The sequence below is a fragment of the Macaca fascicularis genome, chromosome 9 (assembly GCF_037993035.2).
Source record: "Macaca fascicularis isolate 582-1 chromosome 9, T2T-MFA8v1.1".
Lineage (NCBI taxonomy): Eukaryota > Metazoa > Chordata > Mammalia > Primates > Cercopithecidae > Macaca > Macaca fascicularis.
This window is the reverse complement of record NC_088383.1, coordinates 21987731-22015439: the sequence shown is the minus strand read 5'-3', so window position 1 is coordinate 22015439 and position 27709 is coordinate 21987731. Positions and strand designations below refer to the sequence as shown.

The window sequence follows — 27709 nt, the reverse complement described above, 5'->3', positions numbered from 1 at the left end:
ATCTTCATCATGCTTTTAGTTTGTAACTATGAGATCCATCACAACTGCTAACTGGGAATGTGAGAAAACGAAATAACATCCGAGAAAAAAAATTCGCACTTCATGGAAAATGCTGTAGTGCATTTCCTTTGCAGCAAAGCTTGGACATGTATTATAGGAAAGATAGCATTATACAGAAAAAGTTTAGAGCAAAATCTTGAGCTTTTAAAAGAATGCTTAATGATATTGACATAGACTGGGTCAAAGTGATGCCAATGAGTGGTTAAAACTATTTTTTGTCAAATGAGTTGTTCAGAAGAGTTCTGGCACTGCATACAAGCTGAGTAGTGTCCTTGAAGCCAGTCAAGTGGAGAGATTCAGAAATAAAGAGCTGTCTCCAGTATCAATAGTGCCAAAATAAAGCCAGTGACAACTGGGCGTGGTGGCTCCTGCCTGTAATCCCAGCACTTTGGGAGGCTGAGGCGGATGAATCACCTGAGGTCAGGAGGTCGAGACCAGCCTGGCCAACATGGTGAAACCCTGTCCCTACTAAAAATACAAAAATTAGCTGGGTGTAGTGGTGGGTGCCTGTAATCCCAGCTACTTGGGAGGCTGAGGCAGGAGAATGGCTTGAACCCGGGAGGCGGAGGTTGCAGTGATCCGAGATCGCGCCATTATACTCCACCCTGGGCAACAAGAGCGAGACTGTGTCTCAAAAAGATAAAAAAATAAAAAATAAAAATAAAGGCTGGGTGCGGTGACTCACGTCTGTAATCCCAGCACTTTGGGAGGCTGAGGCAGGCAGATCACGAGGTCAGGAGTTTGAGACCAGCCTGACCAACATGGTGAAACCCTATCTCTACTAAAAATACAAAAATTAGCCAGGCATGGTGGTATCTGCCTGTAATCCCAGCTACTCAGGAGGCTGAGGCAGGAGAATCACTTGAACCCGGGAGGCGGAGGTTGCAGTGAGCCAAGATTGTGCTACTGCACTCTAGCCTGGGTGACAGAGCGAGATTCCATCTGAAAAAAAAAAAAAAACAAATGAATAAGTAAAATAAAATAAAATAAAGCCAGTACACAAACAAACAAAAAACTCTTTGGAGGGTTTTGTGTTGGTATAATCAATTCCTTTAATTTTGGTTGTGGGAAGATACAGCCCTTATGAAATCAATAAAAAATATTTATAGAGTGCTTGTAATAATATCAAATAGCACAAATATTTCTGTTGGATTATAGTATATTTTGGTAACTTTGAATTTACTGAGAGCTAATTTACTATCCCTAGAGTGTAAAATATACATGTGATTATTTTAAACTTGTCTAGTTTACATGTATATTTTAAACTACTTGCATGTATACTTTAAACTCTAGGGAGAGAGAGGAAGGGAGGTACGTGGTTACATGGTATAAAAACAGTGAAGATGAGTTTGTTTTTCAACTCTTGGAATTACAGTTATGCAACTAAATGGCTGACATCCAGTATTTAGCCAGTCATTGAAAGCACCTGTCTCATGTTTTGAGCCGGTCTGGCAGGTTCATGGATGGAATATATTCAGTGGGAATAAAAGTCCTTCCTGGTGACAGATAGTCAATTTAATTACTAGAATATACTGTACATCTGGATATGTTGTGATTTTTAGGCTGAACATCACCCTGACAACTTGAAGATTTATGTTTTTAGAAAACACCCTAAGTAGGGTTAATTTTATGGCTGTCACTCAAGTTGAGCTAGGTGTATTTCCTCCTTTATTATCATTTGCTGTTTCTTCCTTGTGGTTTAGTCTTGTTGAGTGATGTCTCTCCAAAAATTTGAAGATCTTCCTTTCATAAGGATGGGGATGGCTGTATCTACTGACATTTCTAAGGTGACTGCTTGGATTGATTTGACAGTTATCTAGATGGGAGAAAGGAGGGTTGACAGGGCTAGGAAATTACCTAATTTTATTAGTTAATAATTTGTGAAATTCTGAAACGTACTTGGAAGTGGGAGTCAGTTTAAATGACTCCCGTGCCCTTCTCCCCTGTGTCCCATTCATGTTCAAGATCCCTCTATCCAGTCTGGCTTTGATCACCTCTTGAATCCGTCCCCACTACAGGTGCCTTATACAAATAGTACCCATTTTCCCCTTGATCTACGTGATTAGCTTCCTATTGATTTCCCTGAAGTGAGTCATGTCAGATTACATCTGGCTACATTGCTCGGTGCATTTATATTTTTGCGGCGGGCGGGGGTTGGGTTGGGGGGGTGGGGGGTAGCAAATGATTGAAAACTTGAACCAAAGTAGCTTATGCAAAACTAAAAGGAATTTGTTGGCTGATGTAATTGGATTGTGTGGGTCAGATACGGGGAGAGGCTCTGTGTGGCTTCAAAGGACAGGCATAGGACTTCCCTTTCTCTGTTCTTGGCTCCACTCCCAGGGCAGCTGCTGGCCCATATAGTGGCTTTGAGAGACTTAGAAAAAGGTGCCCTTCCCTTAAGTAAACAACGTTTAAGTGAGTACACTTTATTTCTCATAGTAACAATGATTACAAAATAATTCTTTAAAGGCGATCAGTTATTGAACATGAGGTCATATAAATTAGTAATTAGTTCCAAATGAACAGTTAGACAAAGTCTCTATGATTTAATAATTTGTTGTAAAACAGTTACAGGGCTTTCTTTTGGTGTCAATACTTACTTCAATAACTTGTTTTCTATTACAGAGTTGCTAGACTTGACAGTATTTATTGTAACTTTGTAGAATCTAAATATTTTAAAATACACTTTAGGCTGGGGGTGGTGGCTCACACTTATAATCCCAGCACTTTGGGAAACTGAAGGGGGGAGTATCACTTGGGGCCAGATGTTCGAGACCAGCCTTGGTAACATATTGAAATCCCATCTCTATTAAAAATATATATATATAACCAGGCATGGTGGTACATGCCTATAGTCTCAGCTACTCAGGAGACTGAGGAGGGAGGATTTGCTTGAGCCCAGGAGTTTGAGACTGCAGTGAGCTATGATCACGGCACTGTACTCCAGCCTGGGCAACAGAGCAAGACCCTGCCTCAAAAAATAATAAATAAATGTAAAAAATGCATTTTAGTTTTGAGAAGCTACATTCTTCATTGGGAGAAATATCATGATAGTATTTTATCTTTGAATTTGTAACATTTAAAAATAATATGCATGTAAAAAGATGCTGAATTTCAACAGTAGATAATTCTTGTGCTGAAGAAATCTCCACAACAACGAATAAACATGGCTACACTGTAAGTGACAGTCCATTAGGGACTTCCTTACAGGACTGTATAAAGAATCAAGGGCACAATGCAAGGAAAATATATGGTACTGTGCTTGAGTAAGCCCTCAATCAATATCAGCTATAATTATTCTCAGTTATTGCTCAAACTGAGGTTGTGGAATTCATATCCTTTTCCCCCTTTGTCCTTCTGTTACTCAGTGGTTGCTCTAGAATTTCTATAGAGGAGGGCTTTGGACAAGCAATCTGGTTGGAAGGAGATCTGTAGGACTTGGCTTCAAATAGTGTTTGTACAGCTAGTGCAGCCCTTAAAACTTGGATTGTATCATCCAAGCGTGGGTGATGAAGGGATGGATAATGGTGATTTCAGTGGGGATGGGTTTTGAAGCTTCCCCAACTCATCACTCCTGCACCCCTGCTGGTTTCTGACCACTTCAGGCTTTTGGCTCAGGCTCTCAAATTTCTTTGCGACCATCAGCAATCAACTTTCTGTCCAGTTCCAGCTACTAGCTGTGTGAGCTCAGATCTCTGGCATCCTTGAATCTCTTGGCTGCTATAGCTTCCAGGTCTCCAGGTGCTCACCCTCTTCTTCCCCCGTATTTCTACCTTCTCTCTCCCATTCTTCCTCCCTGTCAGCCTTCCACTCCACCCCATCCCTGTGGCTGGGGGCGGTGTGACTGCTACCTCCTGAGAGCACTGGGAGCTTGTTCAGTGCATTTGAACACGCTCTTCCCTTGGTCTGCAATGCTCTGTTCCCTCCTGACTGCCCAGCAAACTTCTTATCCCTAAACATTCAATGCTGAGTCAGTCCTGGAGATTTTCCACCTCTGGAGTAAAGTGTGCCTTCAGAGTCAGTCTTTCTAAGGACTCTCGTCATGTCATTGGTATTTAAGGTGTTTGTATATTTTTTTCTGTTTCATTGTTTTTAGACTGTGAGCACCTTGAAGTCAGATATTCTGTCCCCTTTTTTTTTGAGGCCTGTCACCCAGGCTGGAGTGCAACGTGAGATCTTGGCTCACTGCGACAAGGTTCAAGCGATTATCCTGCCTCAGCCTCCCTGGTAGCTGGGATTACAGGCACGTGCCACCACGCCCAGCTAATTTTTGTATTTTTAGTAGAGATGGGGTTTCACCCTGTTGGCCAGGCTGGTCTCGAACTCCTGACCGCAGGTGATCCACCTGCCTCGGCCTCCCAAAGTGCTGGGACTACAGGTGCAAGCCATGTCACCTGGCCAGACATTGTACCCTCTTATTTTATTCCTGTTGTTTATCACAATGACTGGCATTTTAAAAAAAGTCTATTGGCCAGGCGCAGTGGCTCACGCCTATAATCCCAGCACTTTGGGAGGCCGAAGCAGGCGCATCATGAGGTCGGGCGATCGAGACCATCCTGGCCAACATGGTGACATCCTGTCTCTACTAAAATTACAAAAAAATTAGCCAGGCGTGGTGGCGGGCGCCTATAGTCCCAGCTGCTCAGGAGGCTGAAGCAGGAAAATGGCGTGAACGCAAGAGGCAGAGCTTGCAGTGAGCGGAGATCGCACCACTGTACCCCAGCCTGGGCGACAGAGAGAGACTCTGTCTCCAGAAAAAAAAAAAAAAATTCTATCAAATTAGGAGAGTGAATGAATGAATGAAGTGCCTAGAAATTGCATTGCCTAGAAGAGTTTATCTACTAAGAAGCAGATTTTTTGAGAACCGGGGAATGATGGATTACCCATACGATACCCTCTACTGAGTAAGTCATTAAAGAAACAAAAACCCTGGGACACCTTTGAGAAGAGCAATCAATAACCCTTTAATACTCCTGCTAAGCCTGTAAAAGAGATATTCTAAAAACTTGGTTTTACGGATATATGACTGTCATTCTTTCATGCCTCCCACTGTCTCCAGGTCTCCCGCACCATTTCTAGTTTTAGAAGTTGGGGAAGCTTTCGATCATCAAATGTTTTGTGGGAAAGCATGTCGTATTTACAAAGGGAGGGGCTGGGAAAATGATTCTGAAATCGATGAGATTTATTTTGTGATAAGAGTGACTCACCATATAGAATGCCTTCAGCTAAAAGCAACAATATTGTTATAATGTACCTATTGTTAAAGCCTTTGGGCCTGTGGTCAAACAATTACATAATGGAATCACAGAAGCCAGTAGCGCATGCTCGTTTCATTCTTTCCTTCTGAATAGGCCTCTCCTACACAGGCTTAGCAAAATAACAATAAAAGTTCTGATCAGTAAACTCAGGTGTTGTCCTGGCAATAGGATAGGACATCCCAAAGATAAGGACTTCCATTGATAGGAAAAATTTTGACTCTGACTTCCTAACCTGGTATCCAGGTACTATAAAGAAGGCTCAGCTCATCCTGATAGCAAATGGTGGGTGAGAATTCAACTCCAAAGCGAGATGGTCTGGATGAAAACCCAGATTCTTGCCTTACTAGTTGTGTGATCTTGGGCAAGTTACTTATACTCCATGTGCCTCATTTTCCTCATCTATAAAATGGGGTTATCATAATACTAGTAGGGTGATTGTGAGGCGTAGTCAATGCATGCGGAGTGCTTAGATTACTGCTGGCATATCATAAGCTCCTAGGAGTGTTCATTAAAACTATATCAGATTTAAGAGCACTTGGGGGTGAGATCCCAGGTGGGAAATTGGCAAATTGAGTAAGAACACCTGTGGATGCTCCTGAGCCCGACACAGAATATATTGTATATGAAGCTGCATCCCTTTATTCTAAGTAGTTTAAGGTTCCTCCACTAATAGAAAATACTTCAGGCATTATTAATTATAAATGGGGGAACACTTCTAAAGGAACCAATGAACAGAAAGCAATGCCTAGTTCCTTTCTGGAAATGTGCTATTCTCGGTCCTCAGAGAGAGGGGAAAGATGAATTATGAGAAGGTAATTTGGAAGCCCTCAGGTATCACTTACCTCAAACAATAAAATATAGCTGGTTAATAAAAAGGACAAATCTATTATATAGCTTTATTTACTTGCTGGTTAAATTAGCATTTTGTTTTATTCTACAAGCATAATAATCACTTTTCTATGTTCTACAAGGACATTTCAATATCAGGAACAGTTTGGATCTCTTCTTAATGGTCCTTTAAATGTTTGATATAAGCAGATTATAACACCCAAGTTGCATTAAGAGATTAATTATATTATATAATTCACTTCTAATAATCAACAAGTAGATCATCTACTTTAAATTATCCTCGGACAATTCTGCCTTCCAAATTCTTATTAACTACTCAGAGAGGTACCAGATCCAGGATCATTTTTTGGTTGTTTTTTAATTAGAGACAGAGTCTCGCTCTGTCACCCAGGCTGGAGTGCGGTGGTTCAGTCATAGCTCACTGTAGCCTCTACCTCCTAGGCTCAAGCAATTCTCCTGCTTCAGTGTCCTGAGTAGCTGGGACTACAGGCATGCACCTTCATGCCTGCATAATTAAACATTTTTTTTTTTGTAGACACAGGGTCTTGTTATATTGCCCAGGCTGGTCTCAAACTCCTGTCCTCAAGTGATCCTCCTACCTTGGCCTCCCAAAGCATTGGGATTACAGACATAAGCCACTAGGCCTGGCCCGATCCAGGATCTTGTGTTGTCTTTTCAGTCAATTAATAACTAAATATTGAGTGCCTATAATGTGTCAAGTTTTGTGCTGGGGTAGCAATATGAATTATCCATGATATCCTAGCACTTGAAGAATTTATAATTTATTAAGGGAGACCGATTCCTTCTTGCCCTGAAGCAAAAACGCTTCAATTCTGGGATGATATCTGAAATTCTGAAACATTTCAACAGGGTAATTGAATTGAAGCTGTTATTTTGCATCAGTCAGAGATGAGATGCTGTGATGCCAGGAAGGATTCTGAGCAGGGGAGCAGAATGGGAAAAATGAACACTTTAGAAAACCTTTCCAAATTGTTGGATTAGTTTCTCAGACCCGCCTTAACAGATTACCATAAATGTGGTTGCTTAAAACAAAGAAAGCTGGTCTTCCACGGTTATGGAGGGGAGAAGTCTGAAATCGAGGTGTCTGGAGACTCTGGGGGAGAACCCATTCTTTGCTTTTTCCAGCTTCTGGTGGCTGTCAGCATTCCTTGACTTGTGGTTGCATCACTCCAATCTCTACCTGTGTGGTCACATTGCCTCCTCTTCTGTGTCTTCTCCTCTTCCGGCTGTCTCAAATCTCCTTTTGCCTTTCTCTTGTGAGAACCCTTGCCATTTGATTTAGGGCCCACCCAGATAATAACAGATGATTGCCTCACCCCAAGATACTTAATTAAATCTGCAGAGACCCTTTTTTATGAATAAGGTACTATTCCATAAACATTGGGGATTAGGCCGTGGACATACCTTTTTGGGGGTCACCGTTCAATCTACTGTAGTTATTTACAGTATGTATATTTCCAATATTTTTATTTAAAAAATCTTCAGAAAAATCTTATATATAATGTAGGTGCCGAAGTATGTCCCCTAAAACAATAGTAATTTTGAGCTACTCTATTTCTTCATTTATGTGGATAATTAAGAATTCATGGCTGGGTGTGGTAGCTCATGCCTGTAATCCCAGCACTTTGGGAGGCTGAGGCAGGTGGATCACCTGGGGTCAGGAGTTCGACACAAGCCTGGCCAACATGGTGAAACCCCATCTCTACTAAAAATACAACAATTAGCCTGGCGTGGTGTAGATGCCTGTAATCTCAGCTACTTGGGAGGCTGAGGCAGGAAAATTGCTGGAACCCGGGAGGCAGAGGTTGCAGTGAGCCGGGATTGCACTATTGTCCTCCAGCCAGGGTGAAAACAGCAAAACTCCCACTCAAAAAAAAAAAAAAAAAAAAAAGAAAGAAAGATTTTGCTATATATCCACCAATTGCCTGTTTAAATTTCATTTTTGCATTTTCACATTTTGCAACTATTATAGTTAGGCATTTTGCTATTATAACACTTGTTAAACTTTGAGAAGAAATAAATCAGACTTATAATTAGTATAGGAAATATAAATTCCCAAACCGTGACAAGTCTAGCTAGAAATGACAACTGTTTTTATATCACACTTGTGAAAATGATGCTGAGGTACTTGGATTTTCTTAGTGTTCCAGATCTCATATGAGCTGTCTGGTCATGGGTAACTAGAACATGAGCCATAAAAAGTGTTACACGACAACTTCCGATTTCTGATTGGGCACGTAGGGAGCTTGAAAGTTGCTACTCTCGTCCACATAAGAAGAAAGTTGAATAATTTTAAATCAGCAAATCTTCTTAGATCCATAAGAGAATTAAGGTCACAGGGCAAACCACTGACCCCAAAACTAGAGAGACAGAAATGTAGGTAATGACAACATACCGGAGCAGAAACCTTCATGAGAGCTGGTATTGGGGTAGGAAAACCTCAACTGTAATTGATGAAGCCTCGGTGAGGACAAGCCTGAGAGAGAAACTCTCCAGAGGGGCCTAGTTTTACAACAGCCCCACACGTTGTGAGTTTTACTTCCAGGAGCCCTACCAGTCTTTCACAGTGAAGATGGGAGAAAAATCCCATCATACTTCTGGCAGGCAGAGGGGAAAAAGGAACCATTTTGAAATGAGCAGAGCATTCTGTTTTTCTTAACAAGGTGTGGCCAGGTGCTGTGGCTCACATCTGTAATCCCAGCACTTTGGGAGGCTGAGGTGCGAGGATTGCTTGAGCTCAGGAGTTCGAGACCAGCCTGGGCAGCATGGCGAAACCCCCTTTCTACAAAAAATACAAACATTAGCAGGGCATGGTGGTGCACACCTGTAGTCCCAGCTACTCAGGAGGCTGAGGTGGGAGAATCGCTTGAGCCTGGGAGGTTGAGGCTGCAGTGAGCCGTGATCATGGTACTGCGTTCCAGCCCGGGTGACAGATTTGGTCTTAATAATAACAATAACATAATAATAATAATACATTTAAAAAGCCAAGATTTGCCCTCAAAAGAAATTATTTTACCAGATCCTAGCTGATGGGGTTTGACAAAGCGTCATCCCCATGGGGAAAGGAGAAATACCCAATTTCAGGCTTCCCTGACAAGTCTTCTCTTCCTGTCTCACTTAGGAGAGTGTATTAGGCCATTCTCATGCTGTTATGAAGAAATTTCTGAGACTGGGCAATTTATAAAGGAAAGTTATTTAATTGACTCATAGTTCCGCATGGCTGAGGAGGCCTCAGGAAACTTACAATCGTGGTGGAAGGCACCTCTTCACAAGTCACTTTGGTAAACATCCTTTCAGACCTTTTAATGTGCACACATGTGCGTGTGTGTATGTATGTACATATACATATGTATGTACTTGGATCTACATAAAAGAGGAAGAGTGTTAGGAATAAATAAAGGTAAAATAAAAAAGTATTACTTACATATACTTATGTATACACATACACACACAGAGAGTTGGCCCTCTGTATCTGTGGGTTCTGTATCTGTGGATTCAACCAACCAAAGACGAAAAATATTAAGAAAAAAACCACATTCCTACCGAACATATACAGGCTTTTTTTTTTTCCCTTGTCATTATTCTTCTAATCAATACGGTATAAAAACTATTTACATGGCTTTTACGTTGTATTGCCTATATGTTGTCCAGAGATGATTTAAAGTAGGGATGTCCAATCTTTTGGCTTCCCCGGGCCACACTGGAAGAAGAAGAATTGTCTTGGGCCTCACACGAAATACACTAACACTAATGATAGCTGATAAGCTAACAAAAAATCACAAACAATTCTCATAATATTTTAAGAAAGTTTATGAATTTGTGTTGGGCCACATTCAAAGCCATCTTGGGCTGCATGTGGCATGTAGGCCATGGGCTGGACAAGCTTGATTTAAAGAATACAGGAGGATATGCGTAGGTTATATGCAAATACTACACCATTTTATATCAGAGACTTGAGCATCTCAGATTTTGGTATCTGCAGGGAATCCTGGAACAAATCCCTCATGGATACCAAAGGCAACTGTATACACACATATACACCCTCATGACCTAGTCCCTCTCCCTAGGGTCCCACTTCCGAATACCATTATCTTAGGGGTTAGGACTTCAATGCATTCATTTAATGGTGGGGGAAATGTGTGTGTGTGTGTGTGTGTCTGTATATATAAAAAATTTTTTGAAGGGGATGGTTATGTATGTTCTATCTGATTTCACATTTAATACATCTCTAACAGCTTTCTATGCATAAAAACACATTTTAAAAAGTTTTAAGTGTGCCTTAATATCACCTGAAGTCTTAAAATTTAAAAGTCACTTTTGGCTTTGATGTTTTACGAAGTGATGGGAAATTAGAGAGGTACAAATGGAAATGAAACCAAACAATCTTCTCATCGGGAATGGAAGCCGCCATAGCACACATCTCTGATGGCTTTAGTGAGCTTCTCTGGAATTCAAGCAGCAGCAAGAGTATAACTGAAATCCCTGTTCTCAGCCAAAATAGTCTACTAAAGTCAAACACAAGGATTTCCCAAATAGCAAAATCGATTGCACAAACTACTAGAATTTTATGAAGGCAATGTATGTGTCACAGGGTCTGAGGAAAAGGGGGCAGAAAGAGGTAGGGCGCAGTGGGTCACACCTACAATCCCAACACTCTGAGAGGCCGAGGCAGGGCAGATCAATTGAGGTCAGTAGTTCAAGACCAGCCTGGCCAACATGGTGAAACCCCATCTCTACTAAAAATACAAAAATTAGCCGGGTATGGTGGTGCATGCCTGTAATCCCAGCTACTCGGGAGGCTGAGGCAGGAGGATCACTTGAACCTGTGAGATGGAGGGTTGTAGTGAGCTGAGATCATGTCACTGCACTCCAACCTAGGCAACAGAGCTAGACTCTATGTCGAAAATAAAGAAAGAAAAGAAAAGAAAATGGAACAGAAAGAGAAGTTGAAATTCTGTGTGCTTAGCTTGGTGGTGACCTCTCTCCACACAGAGGTGAGTTTTGAGAAACCACATCCTCCTCTACTCCCTGACCCCGAGGAGTTCCAGAAATGGAAGAGACTTGGATTATTTCCCATCCGCCTTTGCCCAGCAGGTCTCTGCAGTCTCTGGGAAAGGTGACCTTTTCATGCCCTTTCACTCTTGTAAGGAGCCAGAACAAGGGCTGTGGCCTGGGTGTTACCAACTGGCCACATTCTTTAAAATGTGAACAAAACAAAACAGAAGCCACACCCGAAAATTTGTCCTGAGGACTGGTCATTACTTTCTCTTGGTTCCTTTTTTCTCTAATGGAGCAAGAGACATACCATTATGGGAAGGGCCACCATCTTTAATGGTGGTTGAATCAGATGGAGCCTGGTCAGGGGAGATGTGGGGCTAGGATGGGAGAAGGTAAGATAGCAATCTTCAAAACAAAGCCCTATGCTTTATAGAAGAGTTGACTTGTTAAAATAATGTTTATTGTAGAAAATTTGGAAAACACAGGAAAATACAAATGAACTATATGTAATCCCACCTCTGTTAACAGTTTTGAGTACACCAGGCCAATGTTTTCTATACACATTCACTTATATAAAATTAACAAAAAATGAGATCATCACGAACAAATGTTTTTATAACCTGTCTTTTTCGCTTAACAAAATATCAGAAACATCTTTTTATGTCATTAAATTCTATTTAACATTATGTTTTACCTTTTCACTTTAATTTTTAAGAGGCACTCTGTTCCAACATGACATCTCTGTTTTGTTTTACTTGAGCTTTAATACCTATTTTTATTGGATGAAATTCCTGTAGCAGCAGCAGCAGCAGCAGCAAGGGCTCAGGTTTCTTTTTTATATAATGAAGGCTCTTTTCTCCATCCACCGCCATGAAGCCAGTTTCATTCATTTCACTTAATTCATATTCTTCATGCTGAAGGACACTTGGCTGTTCTGATGTCTACTACTGATGGGCACATTGTGTACCGTGCACATTTGTAAAATATTGGTAGAAGAGCAGGCTCCATGCTTGTTTGATGAGTCATTATCCTGAAGGGAAAACCACCTTCCAGATCTTTCAGTGAAATCTCAGCTTCTTTTACTGAGCAACCAACAGTGGGTTAGCATGGGTTACTTCTGTTGTCGATTGCCACAGGACATTTTTGTTGCATTATTTGAGACAAGAAAACACCTTTGGATAAGCCTGCATCCATATTTCCCTGGAAAATGATCAGAGAAATAATAAAAGTAATAGTCACTTGGACTACTAGCTTAGTTTTCATCTGGGCTAGGCTTCCCTTTTTCACTCATTAAAAACTTGCCCTGTGTATTAGTCTGTTTTCACACCACTGAAAAGACATACCCAAGACTGGCCAATTTCCAAAAGAAAGAGGTTTAATGGACTTCACAGTTCCACGTCGAAGGGGAGGCCTCACAATCGTGGTAGAAGGTGGAAGGTGAAAGGCAGGTCTCACATGGCGGCAGAAAAGACAAGAGAGCTTGTGCAGAGCAACTCCCCTTTATAAAACCATCAGATCTCATGAGACTTATTCACTATCACGAGAATACCATGGGAAAGACCCTCCCCCATGATTTGATTACCTTTCTCTGGGTCCCTCCCACAACACATGGGAATTGTGGGAGCTATGATTCAAGATGAGATTTGCGTGGCGACACAGCCAAACCATATCACCCTGCAACTATTTCCTCCTTATGTCCGGCCTGCAAGTGGGCCTCATTCCCAAGAGCTTAAGTCATTCGCACTGAGCTTAAACGCAGTTAGTAGTTGAACACAAGTAGACTAAGCAACTGAATTAATTTGTTAATATAAAACAAAACATTGTACTTTTGTAAATGACGTGGATGGCATTTGTCTTTGAGACTGCCCTGCTGATTTTTTCCAGGCTCTTGGTTTTTGTTAAGTTCACTTCTGGGCTCAGCAAACCCTACAGCCTCCCTGAATTCATGGGGCCCTTTCCTTGTTTTCCCTTCCATTTGCCCTGTTGAGTTTGCTGAGAGGCCCCCGCATCTGTGCTCTTTCTGGTGGTGTCCAGATGCCCTCTTGTCCTGTGGTTGCGGCTCTCCCCTCTTCCAACCCTATTTGTCCTTACGCCTTTCTTTCCTTCCCTTCTTCACTTTATTTCTTCCTTCCCCATCTTCCTCCCTCTCTGCCCTCTTCTTGTCTCTCTCTCACAGTGACTCATTCATTCATCTCTGCTATTTCTCTCCCTCTCATGCTGCCAGGCCGAGATCTGGGAATAGAGGGGAAGGTGATGTGTCAGCGGTTTTGATGTCAGCAGAATTTGGTGATGTCCCTGCTTGGGGGTCCCTGGTGTAATCACTCCTGCCTGGAACTCTTCAGAGTAAGCAAATGCTAATCCTGCCCAGTTCTTTGACCCTGGCCCTGTTCATGCCACCTGCTTTCTGTCTTAAGGTGAATGAATATCGTGCTGTCCAATGGGCCATTGGTGGTTCTGAAGCACTTGCAATGTGGCTAGTCCAAATTGAGAGGCGCTATAAATGTAAAGTGGGTACTGCATTTTGAAGTCTTAGTATGAGAAAACCAATGTAAATGAGCTCATTAACTTCTAAAATACTGATCACATGTTGAAATAATATTTTGGATACATTGGGTTAAATAAAATATATTGCTAAAACATCGTCACTTGTTTCTTATTACCTTTTAAAATATAGCTACCAGAAAATTTAAAATTACACATGTGGCTCACATTTGCGGCTCTTATTATATTTCTGTTGGACGACACATGTGTGGATCTTTGGACTATTGCTCAGAACTTGCAGTTTTCTGGTTGCTAAGTCTCAAGCTTTCTTCTGAGGACATTATGACTTTCTTGCTTTTATTTACTTTTACTTCTTGGAAATGGGAATATTTGTCTTAAATACAAGAATATATACACTTCTACTCATCTTAAAATTATATATTTTTTTCTTTTTAGAGATAAGGTCTGTTTCTGTTGTCCAGGCTGGAGTGCAGTAGCACGATACTACCTCATTGCAGCCTAGAACTCCTGGACTCAAACGAGCCTCCTTCCATAGCCTCCTGAGTAGCTGGGACTACAGGCACACATCACCACAGCTGGTTAATTATTATTATTTTTTTGGTAGAGACAGGGCCTTGCTTCATTACCTAGTCTGGTCTCGAATTCCTGGCCTCCTTCGATCCTCTGGCATTGGCTTTCTAAAGTGCTGGGATTGCAGGTGTGAGCCACCGTGCCCAGCCCTAAAATGAATTTTTAAAAGAGGGGGGGAAATAAAAAAAGCCAGCACCCATATCCTGTCCATGGTTAAATTTTAGTTTATAATGATATCCAGATTTTTAAAAATGAGCCTTAGCCCTTCCTCCATTTTTGTTCTTGAGTTTCCCTTAATATTCTGGATAGGTTAGGCCATCAGATGCCTCTGCTGACGGGCAGGTCCCTGTGCCCCATGGTCCTGTCCAGTCCGCTTCCTCACTTCCTCCAGAACTGCTTAGGCATGGCTGCAGGACAACCCAGACATAGATTCATGACCCAGAGATGTGCAAAAGTGAGCTGGGCCAATCAGCATGTTTTTCTTTGGAATCCTTACTGGAAATAGGAAAGAATAAGACCGTTGTTTGTGGGAGGTGAAGATGAAAAGATGCCAAGAGAAGCAGGAGGGTCCATGTGTGGTCACAGCCAGCCAACATTATAGGGAAGAAATTGTGGGAAAGGACGCTCTGTGGGCAAGGAAACCTGTGCATGAAGAAGCAGGTATGATTGGCAGATGAGTGTGAAAAACAGCACATGGCGTCGCGAGAAGCTCACCCGGGAGGGTCAGAGATGTTATGCTAATGCAGATCGCTCAGCTGAAGACCCTTAAATTGATTCTATTACAGATGGAGTTGTTTTTTTTTCCTCTGGTGGCCCAGCTTTACAAAGATTTCTTCCTTTTTGAAGCTGGGTTGTTCAGTTTTTCCTGGGTTCCTGCATGTGAGGAAGATGATCATGAGTCTCCTCTTCCTGAGAGTACGTGGTAGCTCTCTGTTTTTTTTTAAGCAAGCAGTTTACAGAAAATGCTACCTTCACTTTGTTTGTTGGTTTGTTTTTTGTCTCTAACTATAACTGTTTATTTTTTCTTATTATTTTATTTTATTTTAGTCTCCGGGATACATGTGCAGAACGTGGCTACATTCACTTTGGATAATTTTTTTTTTGAGACAGAGTTTCATTCTTGTTGCCAAGGTTGGAGTGCAATGGCTCTATCTTGGCTTACCACAACCTCTGCCTCCTGGGTTCAAGCAATTCTCCTGCCTCAGCCTCCCGAGTAACTGGGATTACAGGCGTGCACCACTATGCCCGGCTAATTTTTGTATTAGTAGAGACGGGGTTTCACCATGTTGGCCAGGCTGGTCTGGAACTCCTGACCTTGTGATCTGCCCACCTTAGCCTCCCAAAGTGCTGGGATTACAGGCATGAGCCACCACACCCACCTACTTTGGATCAGTTTTAGAGTTAATGTCTTTTTTGTCCCCTAAAATGCTTTTGAGTTTTAGGTACATTCCAACCCCCTTTACTTCTCCCCTGCTTGCTTTTTGTTGAGTCCACACAGAAGTTTAATTAATCCATTGTAACCCTAGTTTTGTTTGTCTACTTGTTTGTTTTTTTTTTAAAACTACTTAAAACAACGCTTCATTGACTGGTACTAAACCATATAACTTACTATGACTCTTTAAAAATGATTAAACATTTATTTGCTGTTTTGTATGTTAAGAGGAGGATGATCCCTTAATTTGTCACTGAACATAATTGCAATTATTGCCAAGCAGTTTGAAAATTGACTTTCTTCATAGTTCAAAATGGATGCTAATTAGTGAGCAGAGCTTTGGTGTAAAAGGCATAGGAACTTACTACAAGGAATTCAGAAACAACTTGTCTTTATTTCCATCACTATCCTTATTGCTCAAGAAAAATATTTTCCTTGATCTAGTTCTCTTTCTTTCTTTCTTTTTATTTATTTATTTATTTTGACCTGGAGTTTCGTTCCTGTTGCCCAGGCTGGAGTGCCATGGCGTGATCTCGGCTCACCGAAACCTCCGCCTCCCGGGTTCAAGCGATTCTCCTGCCTCAGCCTCCCAAGTAGCTGGGATTACAGGCATGTACCACCACGCCCGGCTAATTTTGTATTTTTAGTAGAGATGGGGTTTCTCCATGTTGGTCAGGCTGGTCTCGAAATCCTGACCTCAGGTGATCCACCTGCCTTGGCCTCCCAAAGTGTTGGGATTACAGGTGTGAGCCACTGCGCCTGGCTTATTTATATATTTTGCGATGGAGTCTTGTTCTGTTGCCCCGGCTGGAGTGCAGTGACGCTGTCTCGACTGACTGCAACCTCTGCCTCCCGGGTTCAAGCGATTTTCCTGCTTCAGCCTCCCGAGTAGCTGGGATTACAGGTGCATACCACCATGCCCCGGTAATTTTTGTAGTTTTAGTAGAGACAGGGTTTCACCTGTTGGCTAGGCTGCTCTCGAACTCCTGACCTCAGGCAATCTGCTCGTCTCGGCCTCCCAAAGTGCTGGGATTACAGATGTGAGCCACTTCACCCAGCCTCTGTACTTTTTTGTGTGAAAGTAAGTTTATTAAGAAAGTATGCAGTGAGCCGAGATCGCGCCACTGCACTCCAGCCTGGGCGACAGAGCGAGACTCCGTCTCAAAAAAAAAAAAAAAAAGAAAAAAAAAAGAAAGTAAAGGATAAAAGAATAGCTGCTCCATAGGCAGAGCAGCTTTAATCTACTTCTCAATTGACTGTAAGTCATGCTGAGGTAGAGTATTAGCTCAGGGAACCCTAACAAAATACCATAAACTGGGTGGCTTAAACAACAGAAATTTATTTTCTTACAGTTCTGGAGGCTGGAAGTCTGTGATCAGGGTGCCAGCATGGTTCTGGTGAGATGATTCTCTTCCTGGCTGGCAAATGGCCACCTTCTTGCTGTGTTCTCACATGGGGAGGGAGAGGGAGAGTAATTATAATCATGCTTGTCACCTTCCATCTGATTTATATTAAAATATATCAAGGTGTCTGATTTTATCTTTTATTGTAGTCATTGAATGATTAAATAAATATTTGCTAGGAACTGTGTTCTGTGGTTTACATGTTTCTTTTTCTTTTTCTTTTTTTGAGTTGGAGTCTTGCTTTGTCACCTGGGCTGGAGTGCGGTGGCACCATCTTGGCTCACTGCAATCTCTGCCTCCTGGGTTCAAGCGATTCTCCTGCCTCAGCCTCCTGAGTAGCTGAGATTACAGGCATGTGCCACCATGCCTGGCTAATTTTTTGTATTTTTAGTAGAGATGGGGTTTTGCCATATTGGTCAGGTTGGTCTCGAACTTCTGACCTCAAATGATCTGCCTGCCTCAGCCTCCCAAAATGCTGGGATTACAGCATTGAGCCACTGCGCCTGGCCTACATGATTTATTTTTATTTAAAAAAATACAGTGCAGAGGTCCGAGGCCTACAGGTAACAATTTTCTAATCTACCACATTTCTACATCCTGTCTTGGAGAGTAAAATCCTACCTCCTTTCTTGCCTGGTGTGATAAGACCTCAGAGAGTCTTATCATTACAAAACCAACCAGGGAAGACATGATAAATTGCTTAGCTAAGGCAGTGGCAGTGGTTCTTGGTGTGGGGATGATTCAGGAGCTCTTTTTGGAGACAAAATTGGCAGAATTAGACAGCTGGACAAGGTGGCTTAGGGAGAGAGGGAGGAGTTAGTGTTGACTTTTAGGGTTCTGGATCAGAAGATGAGGATGCTGCCAATGGAGTTGCTCTATAGATAAGGAGGGGAAATTTGGAGAGAAATATGTTGACTTTGCAAACTACCTAGAATGCTTGTGTCTACCTGTACAAAATTAAATGGAGAAGTGAGGCAATTATCTGAAGACTGCAAGTAAAATAAGTCCTTTTATTTTGATGGGGTGGGGAGAGAGAATGACGCTTGTTGAATTTTTACCTACTTTGTTTTAAGGTCTCTTTCATGGAGACAACACGGAGAAGGAATCATAACATCTCCCCTTCCAACTGATTATTTTAGAAGTCCCAGAACGTCATTATTTCCCTAAAGAGAGACCAGAATTCACATAGAGAGGGTGTATTAGTTTCCTTTTGCTGCTGTGACAGCACAATTAATTGGCTAAAAGCACACATTTATTATCTCACAGTTCTGAGGGGCACATTCCTTCTGGAGGCTTGGGAAGATAATCTGTTTTCTTGCCTTTTCTTTTCTCTTTTTTTTCTGAGACAGAGTCTCACTCTGTCGCCCAGTCTGAAGTGCAGTGGCACAATCTCAGCTCACTGCAACCTCCATCTCCCAGGTTCAAGTAATTCTGCTTCCTCAGCTTCCTGAGTAGCTGGGATTACAGGTGCATACCACCACACCCAGCTAATTTTTACATTTTTAGTAAAGATGGGGTTTCATCACGTTGGCCAGGCTGGTCTCAATTCCTGCCTGCCTTGGCCTCCCAAAGTGCTGGGATTATAGGTGTGAGCCACCCCTCCCAGCCTCCTTGCCATTTCTAGTTTCTAGACGCTACCCACATTCCTTGTCTTGTGGCCCCTTCCCCTTCCTCCATCTTCAAGGCCAGCAGTGTACCATCTTCAAATCTCTCTCTCTGACCTCTGCTTTTTTTGGTCACATCTCTTTCCCTGACTCTGATTTTCTTGCCTGCCTCTTAGTGTTGTAGGACCAACAGATGCAAACGCCTCTCTGCACAGTAATGGTCCAATACACTGAAACGGTAGGGTTTGCAGCAGAGAAACTTTAATGATCGCAGGGCACCGAGTGAGGAGCTGGGAGGAGATCCTCAAATCTATCTCCTCAAAGAGTTTTGGGCTGGGGTTCTTAAGGGGATGATGGGGGGGTGAGGGGCTGGAGGATGGGGGTCATTGATTGGTTGGGGTAAGGTGGATGAAATGATCAGGACATGGACACTGCATTCTTTGGTGAGTCAGCTTCTTGTGGGACCCTTCAGAGCAGCTGACCTCACTGGTATGCAGGACCTGAAAGAATATCTCAAAGGGAAAATTGATGTCTTATAACATCCAAGTTGTTATCTACGGAGCAGTTAAGGGGAACTATAACCTTGTAACAAGGTCTATGTGATTCTGAAGCAATAGGCCCCAAACAATGATGAGGCAGCAGGTCAGAGAGCAGGTTGACTCTGTGATTAAGGCTGCATGAGCTATAAGCTTGGTTTATTTTTGTTTCTCCCCCTCCCTTCCTCCCTGATTAATTTTGTAAAGTTTATAGGGACAGTTTCATTAGGAGGCCGGTTGTGATTACACTGGATCCACCTGGATAATCTGGGATAATCTCCACATCTCAACATTCTTAACTTAATCACATCTGCAAAGTCCCTTTTGCTGTGTAAAGCAATATGTTCACCAGTTCTGGGCATCAAAATGTGGACATTTTGGTGGGTGCATTATTTTGCCTGCTATGAAGGGTCTGTCTTGTCCTTTATTCCATGAGACTCAGTCCCAGAAGGGGCAAAACAAGGGTTGCTGGTCCTCCTACCTTTCTTTTTTTTCTCTTTCCAAGTCTTGAAAGGTTTTGGCTCACACTTGCAATTATGAGTTGATATCTACAGACACTTTTGATAAATTGGAAGTTTGGGACTTATTTTGATACGTCATCTTGTCAAGAAATGTTTCATCATTATTCGAAGTTTGTTGCTGTGCTGTGCTATGTTCGCCAACATTGAGTGATGTAAATAAATTTTCAGCATGTATGCCAAAGCAGAATAATCTCCCAAACAGGAAAAATAGCAAACACCCCAATCCCTTCACTTTAGGGGGTCTTATATTCTCTGGAGGAGAGGAAATCAGGTAGCTCCAACCCTGGTGAGCTGTGTAGTAGTGATGACTTCTTCTAGCTATCTTTTCCTGACTTCCTGGTGTGAATTAGAAATTCTTCCTCTGTTCTTCCATGGTATCTAGAGTAGAGCTTTATTTTACAGCATTTATCATATTGTATTGTAATTCTTTGCTTACTTATCAGTCCCACTAGATTTTATTATAAGCAGAGATCATGTCTTATTCCCAGTGCATTTCCTGGTGCCTAACCTCCTGGCTACCAATAATTATATGTTGAATGGATGAAGGAAGGTAATTGTTTCTGAAATAGCTTCTGAATCTTGAATTTCCCTTAATGTTTATATTTTACATTTCTCATTGACTTGCAGAAATACTATAATGGTAAATGAGATAATTTCTCTACAGTGCTTAAGATCTTTGGAGAAATGTTTCATTAGGCTAAAGCTCATATGTGGATATCAAATGAAACTGTGAGCTAAAATTGACCATTTTCCTTTTGTTTTGCCACCAAAGTTGTTGGTTGGGAAAAACTTTCCTCTATGGTGAATTTGAGTCAGCTAGGAACAACATACACAATTTTACACAATACCTGACAAATGAAAAACACACAATTGAGCTGTATAAAATGAGATGATGAAATAATAATAAGAGCTCTATACTTTATTGGCCACTACACTTTTAACAGCTCACCTTTTAGAAAAATAAAGACTGTGTACTGAATTTTTATGTAAATTCATTAGTTTCTTATTGTTGAAGAAGTGGAAAACATTTCTCTTGAAGTCTCATCGTTGATGTATTAGTAAGCTTTTGCTGCAGTAACAAACAATCCCCCAAATCTCAGTGACTTACAGTAACAATTATTTCTTACTCCCGTTCTGTGAGGGTTGTGGGCTTGCTGTAGCTCTGTTGGGCGTGGCTCAGCCCATCTCATTCTTGGACAAAAGTCAAAGAAGCAGTCACCCCTCTGCAGTACGATCTTTTCAAGACTAAGGGCCAAAGCCCAAAGGGGTGGGAGAACAGGAGCAAACTATGCAAGCGCATTTTAAGCTTCTGCTCAGATACGACGTATGTCTTGTCCACTCACATTCCATTGGCTTGTCCACTCACATTCCATTGGCCAATGGAAGTCACAGGGTCAAGCTCAGTGGGGAAAGACACACTGCCCATAGGAAATGTGCCAGAATAGAAGGAAAAAAAAAATTGTGAACAAATCATACCATTCATCATGCTCTGCATCCAAAGTGATGTTAGTCAAAGTCATTGTTTGGCCTTTTGTGATATTAGTTATGCTTTAAAACTTTTATTTGGAGTTCAATTTATGTAGCCTGAATAATAAAGGTGATTATAATTGATCTTGCATAAATGGGGCTCTCATAAATAGGAGGAAAAAGTAAACAGATTTGGGGATTTTAGCTAAAAAAAAATTCAACTTTATAAATATAGAAGTGTTTTTAGGATGGTGATGAAGGTCAGTTGTTTTTTATATCTGTGGATGTCACCGCCAGCAGAAAAGGATTGAAATTAAAGTAGAGATATTAGGGTAGAGTAAACATAAGGAACAATTTCTTAACCAGTCAAGTGAAAAAGACATGGAAGGGCAAAGGTCTCCTTAGTAGACAATTCAATCATTTATCTGCTTGAAGAGGGAAGGCTGGCTAGAGGACAGGTTTCTGCCAATTCTTTGTTTACAGTACTTTGAATTTGGGAATAAAGAAGTCCTTTTAAGACAGATGGTATTAAAATTCTTCTTACATCAGTAAAATGGCATTAAGAAACTTAGAAGCTGGTTTGATGTAGAAAATGAGAAAAAATGAGAGAAAAGTGTAACTCTGAGCATGTATCACTTCTTCAGAGAATGAAATATCACATGAATATGGTTTTAATGTATTTGTTCATTTCACTCATACTATGTGTCAGGCACCGTGATCACTGCTGGTTTGGTAAGAAATCATCAAATGTATCTGGGTGTGGTGCCTCATGCCTGTAGTCCTAGCACTTTGGGAGGCTAAGGTGGGAGGATTGCTTGAGCTCAGGAGTTTGAGACCAGCCTGGGCAACAGAGCAAGATCCCATCTCTACAAAAAATACAAAAATTAGCAGGGCATGGTGGTGTATGCCTGTGGTCCCAGGTACTCAGGAGACTGAGATGGAAAGATCACCTGAGCCTGGGAGGTCAAGGCTGTAGAGAGTCGTGATTGTGCCACAGCACTTCAGCCTGGGTGACAGAGTTAGACCCTGTCTCAGAAAAAAAGAAAAGATTAAACATAACTTATAGTTAAAAGGTCAGATGTAATCAGCTATACATGTCACATATCACCAGCATTCTTGCTCTGAATTTTGTGCTTACAATTTGAAAAAGAGAATAAGATATTCAAACTATATTTCATGATCTACAGTTATGAAAATGTAAATTTTTTTAAAACTACTGCCTTTCAGGTGATCACATATTTTTTCCCCCTCCTCATACATTTCTAACGAGCTCTGAAATATTTTTAGAAGACAGCCGATCCTCTCTGACAGCAAATTCTCATTTTATTTGCTTTTGAGGTGGACTTGTGAACATGGCAGTGAGTGAGTGGCTCAGGGGCAGTTGCATTTGGTGAATACATTTAAAGAAGTTACGTCTTCTGGAAAGTCAAACAGTACAGCATTATTATGAATATGTTCATCAGTGCAGCTGTTTAAGAGGCCGAGAAACCAATGGTTTTCTTTTGTCATGAAAAGCTGCAGCCATGATTTTTTTTTGAAATGACAGAAATATTTGTCAGAGCAGTGGCAGTTGGTATGTGGCATTATTGAGTCTTAATCTGTGTGCTAGCAACGGAATGTATTCGCTTCTTTGTTATAACCAATTTATAATAATCCTAGCTGACTCTTCCCTAGAGCTTCCCTTGAGCCAGGCCAATTGAAGCAGTTCAGAACTGCTGACTCATTTAATCCTCACAGCAGGAGGGTAGAAGCTGTTAGGTAGCTGCATCCTTATTCCCATTTTGTAGATTAAAGAATTGAGGCACAGAGCGACTAAGAATTTGCACAAGGTCACGTCATTAGATGGCGGGGTCAGGCTTTGAACCTAGGCTGTGTTTGATTCATTTTGCTCCCTCTCATCAAGTGAGTCCAATAACCTGACATCTGATTAAAAGCAAGAAACGATTCCTGTTCTCTTTGGTTTCATCCTACCCTGAGCCTTCTACTTGATTTTCTGGCTCTTCTGGTTTGGACTACGAGTTTGTAATTGCTTTCATTAATGCAGGTGAAGAACTTTTCCCAGATATTTGAGGTGTTGAATTGTAAAACAATACAATGTATACATCTACGCACACTTAAAACGAGCCGTGGTCATTTATTAATCAAGAGAAGCTTGCCTCGGGCCAAAAATGACCAGTCGCTCTGCAAGGACAGGTATTAAAAAGCACGGGGTCTGGGAGCCGGTGAGAGAAGGCTCTTTCTCATCCAGGATCCGAGGACTTCCCGCGGACACGCGCGGGAAGCATCCTCTCGGAAGAGACCCGTGGGAGCGGGCGCGGTGCAACCCTCGGCGCCTCTGGGACGCGGGTCTCCGGGTTCCCCGCGGATCTTCCGGTCCTTGGGCCTGGGCGCGTCGCTGCGCGCAGCAGAGACGGCCTCCGCCCTGGGACTGGGTGCCGCTGTCCCCGGTTTTACTGGCGGGAGGAGGAGGGAGGGCGCACCCTGGCCCCGCACTCCCCGCGACATGTGGGTGCCAGGGACGTCAGTCAGCCTGGGATGAGGGTGCCCCTGGCTGGGGAAGAGAAGCGAGAGGGAGGGAAGGGAGTACGTGGGTTTGAGCATTCTCCCCATCGGTGTTTGTCACGTCCGCCGCCTGGATCCCTCCCTCCCCAGCCGCCGCCCACCTGGGCTCCCCGGCCTGCGGCGGCGGTGGCGCGAGGCTCGCTCCCCAGGCCGCAAAGTCGCAACCGCGGCGGTCTGCGGAGCTTTCCGGGTCTCTGCCCGCCCCCTCCCCCGCTGCGCCCTCCCTCCCAGGGTGCCCGACGTGCACGTTCCCTGCCACTTCGGTCCAGGCGCGCCAGTGGGTTTGGCCTGCGCGGCGGCGGCGAGGCGGGGGAGCGAGTGAGCGCGAGGGGCGGGCGCGAGTGACTGTGTGAGTCACCCGTACCTGGAGTGCGAGCGACGCAGAGCCAGCGGCGCGGAGCCCGAGCCGGAGCCGAGCCCTAGCGCCTGCGAGCCCTAGAGCGCGGCCGGCCCCAGGCGCCAGGCCTCGTCGCCCTCCCCGTGCACTCACCCGGGGCCCGGCGCCGACCCCCCACCCGGCGCCAGCCGCCCGCAGCCCTCCCGCCTGCCCGGAGGCGGTGCGGGGCTCGCCGGGGGATGTCACAGAGGCTCCTCGGAGCCAGCAGCCGCCGCCGCCGCCCCCGGGAATCGCGATCATGAACCCCCAGTGCGCCCGTTGCGGAAAAGTCGTGTATCCCACCGAGAAAGTCAACTGCCTGGATAAGGTGAGCGAGGGGGCGCCGGGCCAGCCTGGACCTGCCGTGCGCCGGGCTGCACCTGCTCCGAGAAGTTTTGGCACCTGGGATGGAAAGCGATGAGTGGGTCGGTGCGTGTGCCTGTGCCTTCGCGGGGGGAGGGCGCGCGAACGAAGACGCCCGCGGGAGTGTCACAGACACGCTTGGCGATTGTGGTGTTGGAACCGGGAAGGGCTTTTGTCGCGGTACGGGGCTGCGCGACATCGACCGAGCCGCTGCGGAGGGCGCACGGCGGTGCGCGGCCCCGGGCCCCGGAGGGACCAGGCTGGGCACCCAGGGGGGCACTTCGGCGAGCCGCGCCCCCTCCACCTCCACTCGTGTTCCACAATACCCCCGACCCCTGCCGCACAGATCCGCCCGCAATCCCACCTCACCGCCCACCCCTAGCGCCTCCTGTGACCGCGGCGAGGGGGAGAGGCAAATAGTAATTAATATGTCATGGGGCGGCCGCTGCCGCATTGCTAAGAATAATCCCTGCTGGAGAGCCCCGGCTCAGCGCGGCAAGCCGGACCCAGGGGTGTCTAATCCACCGGGTGGGGAATTCCAGGGGAAGTAGTTTTGTAGCCGGGCCCCTCCAGCCCTACCTCCTGCCCTTCCCGGGCAGGGATGGAGATGAACAGCCGGGGAGAGACACCCAGGAGCGATCTGGAGTGACTGACAGTTGAAACCAGCCAGGGGCGTTCTGGGGAAATTTGCGTCTGAAGATACAAATGCTTCGTTAGAACAAGCTGTCATCTTGACAGTCATCTCAGGCAGAGTCAGAGGTCCAGCATTTTAGTACAAGCTGGTCCGGTGTAGGGGTACTTACATAGCCTTCCTGCAGCCCCCTCAGCTTGCCTGACTTCGGGTGAACACATATTTGTTGAGATCCTACAAACCCTGCATTTAGACACTTTGAACTGGCTTCCTTTTGGTTTCAAAGCCACTCTCTGGGCCCCGTTTCTTCATTAACCGAGCTCAGAATTCTTTTCTGGCTGCTCATAGAAGTGCTGTTTCGACAGAGCGTTGACAGTTCTTCCATGGTGCGTCGATATATTGTGGTGAGTCTTTCTTTAAGACTCAATTTTCAGAGTTGCCTGCTTGCCTGCTTTATTTACTTAGCTGAAAGTAGGTAAACACATCCACAGTTCCCTACACTCATTTTGTTGTAGTATTTTCAGCTACAGGGACTGTGATGCGCTAGAAAGCCTTCCTTCTGTGCCCATCCAGGCGAAAACTGGCATTGTACTGAATTTTTAAATTTTTTTTTCCAGTATTGGCATAAAGGATGTTTCCATTGTGAGGTCTGCAAGATGGCACTCAACATGAACAACTACAAAGGCTATGAAAAGAAGCCCTATTGTAATGCGTAAGTATTGTCAACATGCTGTCCAGGTGTGGCACAGCCTCAGAGCTTGAGAGCCAGTGGACCTGCCTGTTTTGAAGAACTGACTCACTGTGTCACCCAGGTGTGGCAGTGGCTAGTTACCTGTTTATATCACAGACTCTGGAGCCATGTACTTTTTTGATGATCACTACGTTTTATGCCTTTCTAATGTGTTGGGTAACTTCTACGCATCTTCAACCAGGTTAGTTTTTGAGGTTCACAGTGTTACAGACTTAGGGGCACTTATTAGAAGCTGCAGAACTTCCCCACTGAGAACGTGTGGGCTCTGAAGTGCATGTCAGGTAGATTTCCATTTTAATCCTGTGTCAATTTCCATTTTAATCATAGGATGTTGCCATACTGCAATTTCATACCTGAACCTAGTTGCTATGGAAAGGAGTCTTGCTCATTTGGTCTTAGCTGAGACCACTGCAGAGATTCTGGGCTTAAACAGGAAATCAAAGAGTGGTTTGAAGAATGGAACCAAAGACATGGGTGTTCCTGGCTGGTTAGTAGTAGGTCGGTTGTAGTAGATCTACTGCAGTAGACCCGGTACTTCCGGCTGGTTAGTGTTGTAGTAGGTGGGGATTAAAAAAGGTAAGCCTTCTTTGGAAGGCTTTTGTGTAGGCATGCTGCTAGCCTAGAATAGCAATTAGCTAGCATTTATATCGTGCTCACCATGTGTCAAGCTCTGTTCTAAGCACTTTATGCATACTGATCATTTAATCTTTACAACGACCCTACAAGTTAGGGGATGCTATTTTTACCCCCATTTAGCAGGTAATGAAATTGAGGCCTGGAGAGGATCAGGCTCAGGAGGGGCTCAGATCACTCCTGGAGGCTGCTGGTGGTTTGATTTGACTAGTGTTTCCATATGTCTACCTTGCTGCCCAGAGGCACATGTTTCTCCACTCCTGTGAGCATCCCCCTACCCCAGACTGTTTTCAGCTGTAAGCTCTTGGCCCTGATGGTTAAGTTTTCTTTTTCTTTCTTTCTTTCTTTTTGAGACAGAGTTTTGCTCTTGTTGCCCAGGCTGTAGTGCAATGGCATGATCTTGGCTCACTGCAACCTCTGCCTCCCAGGTTCAAGCGGTTCTTCTGCCTCAGCCTCCTGAGTAGTTGGGATTACAAGCATGTACCACCATGCTCGGCTAATTTTGACCTCAGGTGATCTGCCCCCCTCGGCCTCCCAAAGTGCTGGAATTACTGATGTGAGCCACCACACCTGGCCTGATGGTTGAGTTTTCTCACCTGTTCCCCTGTGGGGTTGGCATGGTCTGGAGCCAGCAGAGGTGCCTCTGGACCTCAAGCCTTTTGGCTGGAACACTGCCAGAGATTCATCCTCCCTGGAGTTTTTGAAGTAGGTTCATCATTCACGTCTCCTGGAGATGGAGGGCCCTTGGTTAATTCATGCTTCATTACATACTGACAGTATGTTATCATAGACCGTATATTTTTGGTAACCAAATGGAATTGCTCATACCTCTCTGGTGAAGAACTTCAAAAAACATTTTATCTGGTGAAGACTGTTTAATATTTGTTTTTCCTTAGTCCTTAGTGCTTACAGGTAGACCAGAATCTTTTCAAGAAATCAGAAAAAGGGGCATTGAACAGAATTCAGGACTTTCTTGGAGAGGGGAAGTCCACAGATATCCCCCAAACTTTCTGATGTCTTCAATCCTGCTATACCATTCTTCCTATTGGAATAGTGTGAAGCAAAAACGAGGTTTCGATGTCATAATTTCCTGCTTCCCTTCCAGAGAGCCATAAACGACTGGTTAAAGATCAAAGGCAGGCGTAAGGAGAAGGGAAAGGGCCCCAACCACC

General features: G+C 43.7%; 1 protein-coding gene across 2 annotated transcripts in view; it reads left to right on the top strand.

The window, feature by feature from the left end:
* The first annotated feature begins 24163 nt into the window (after positions 1–24163).
* The window catches only part of NEBL (nebulette), a 377590-nt gene continuing 374044 nt past the window's right edge, over positions 24164–27709 (top strand). For both annotated transcript variants that reach the window (XM_005564770.4, XM_045399653.3), the window contains exons 1-2: positions 24164–24487; positions 25771–25865. In XM_005564770.4, coding sequence (XP_005564827.1) covers positions 24419–24487; positions 25771–25865 — 164 coding nt within the window. In that variant the 5' untranslated portion in view covers positions 24164–24418. The remainder of the gene's footprint in view (positions 24488–25770; positions 25866–27709) is intronic.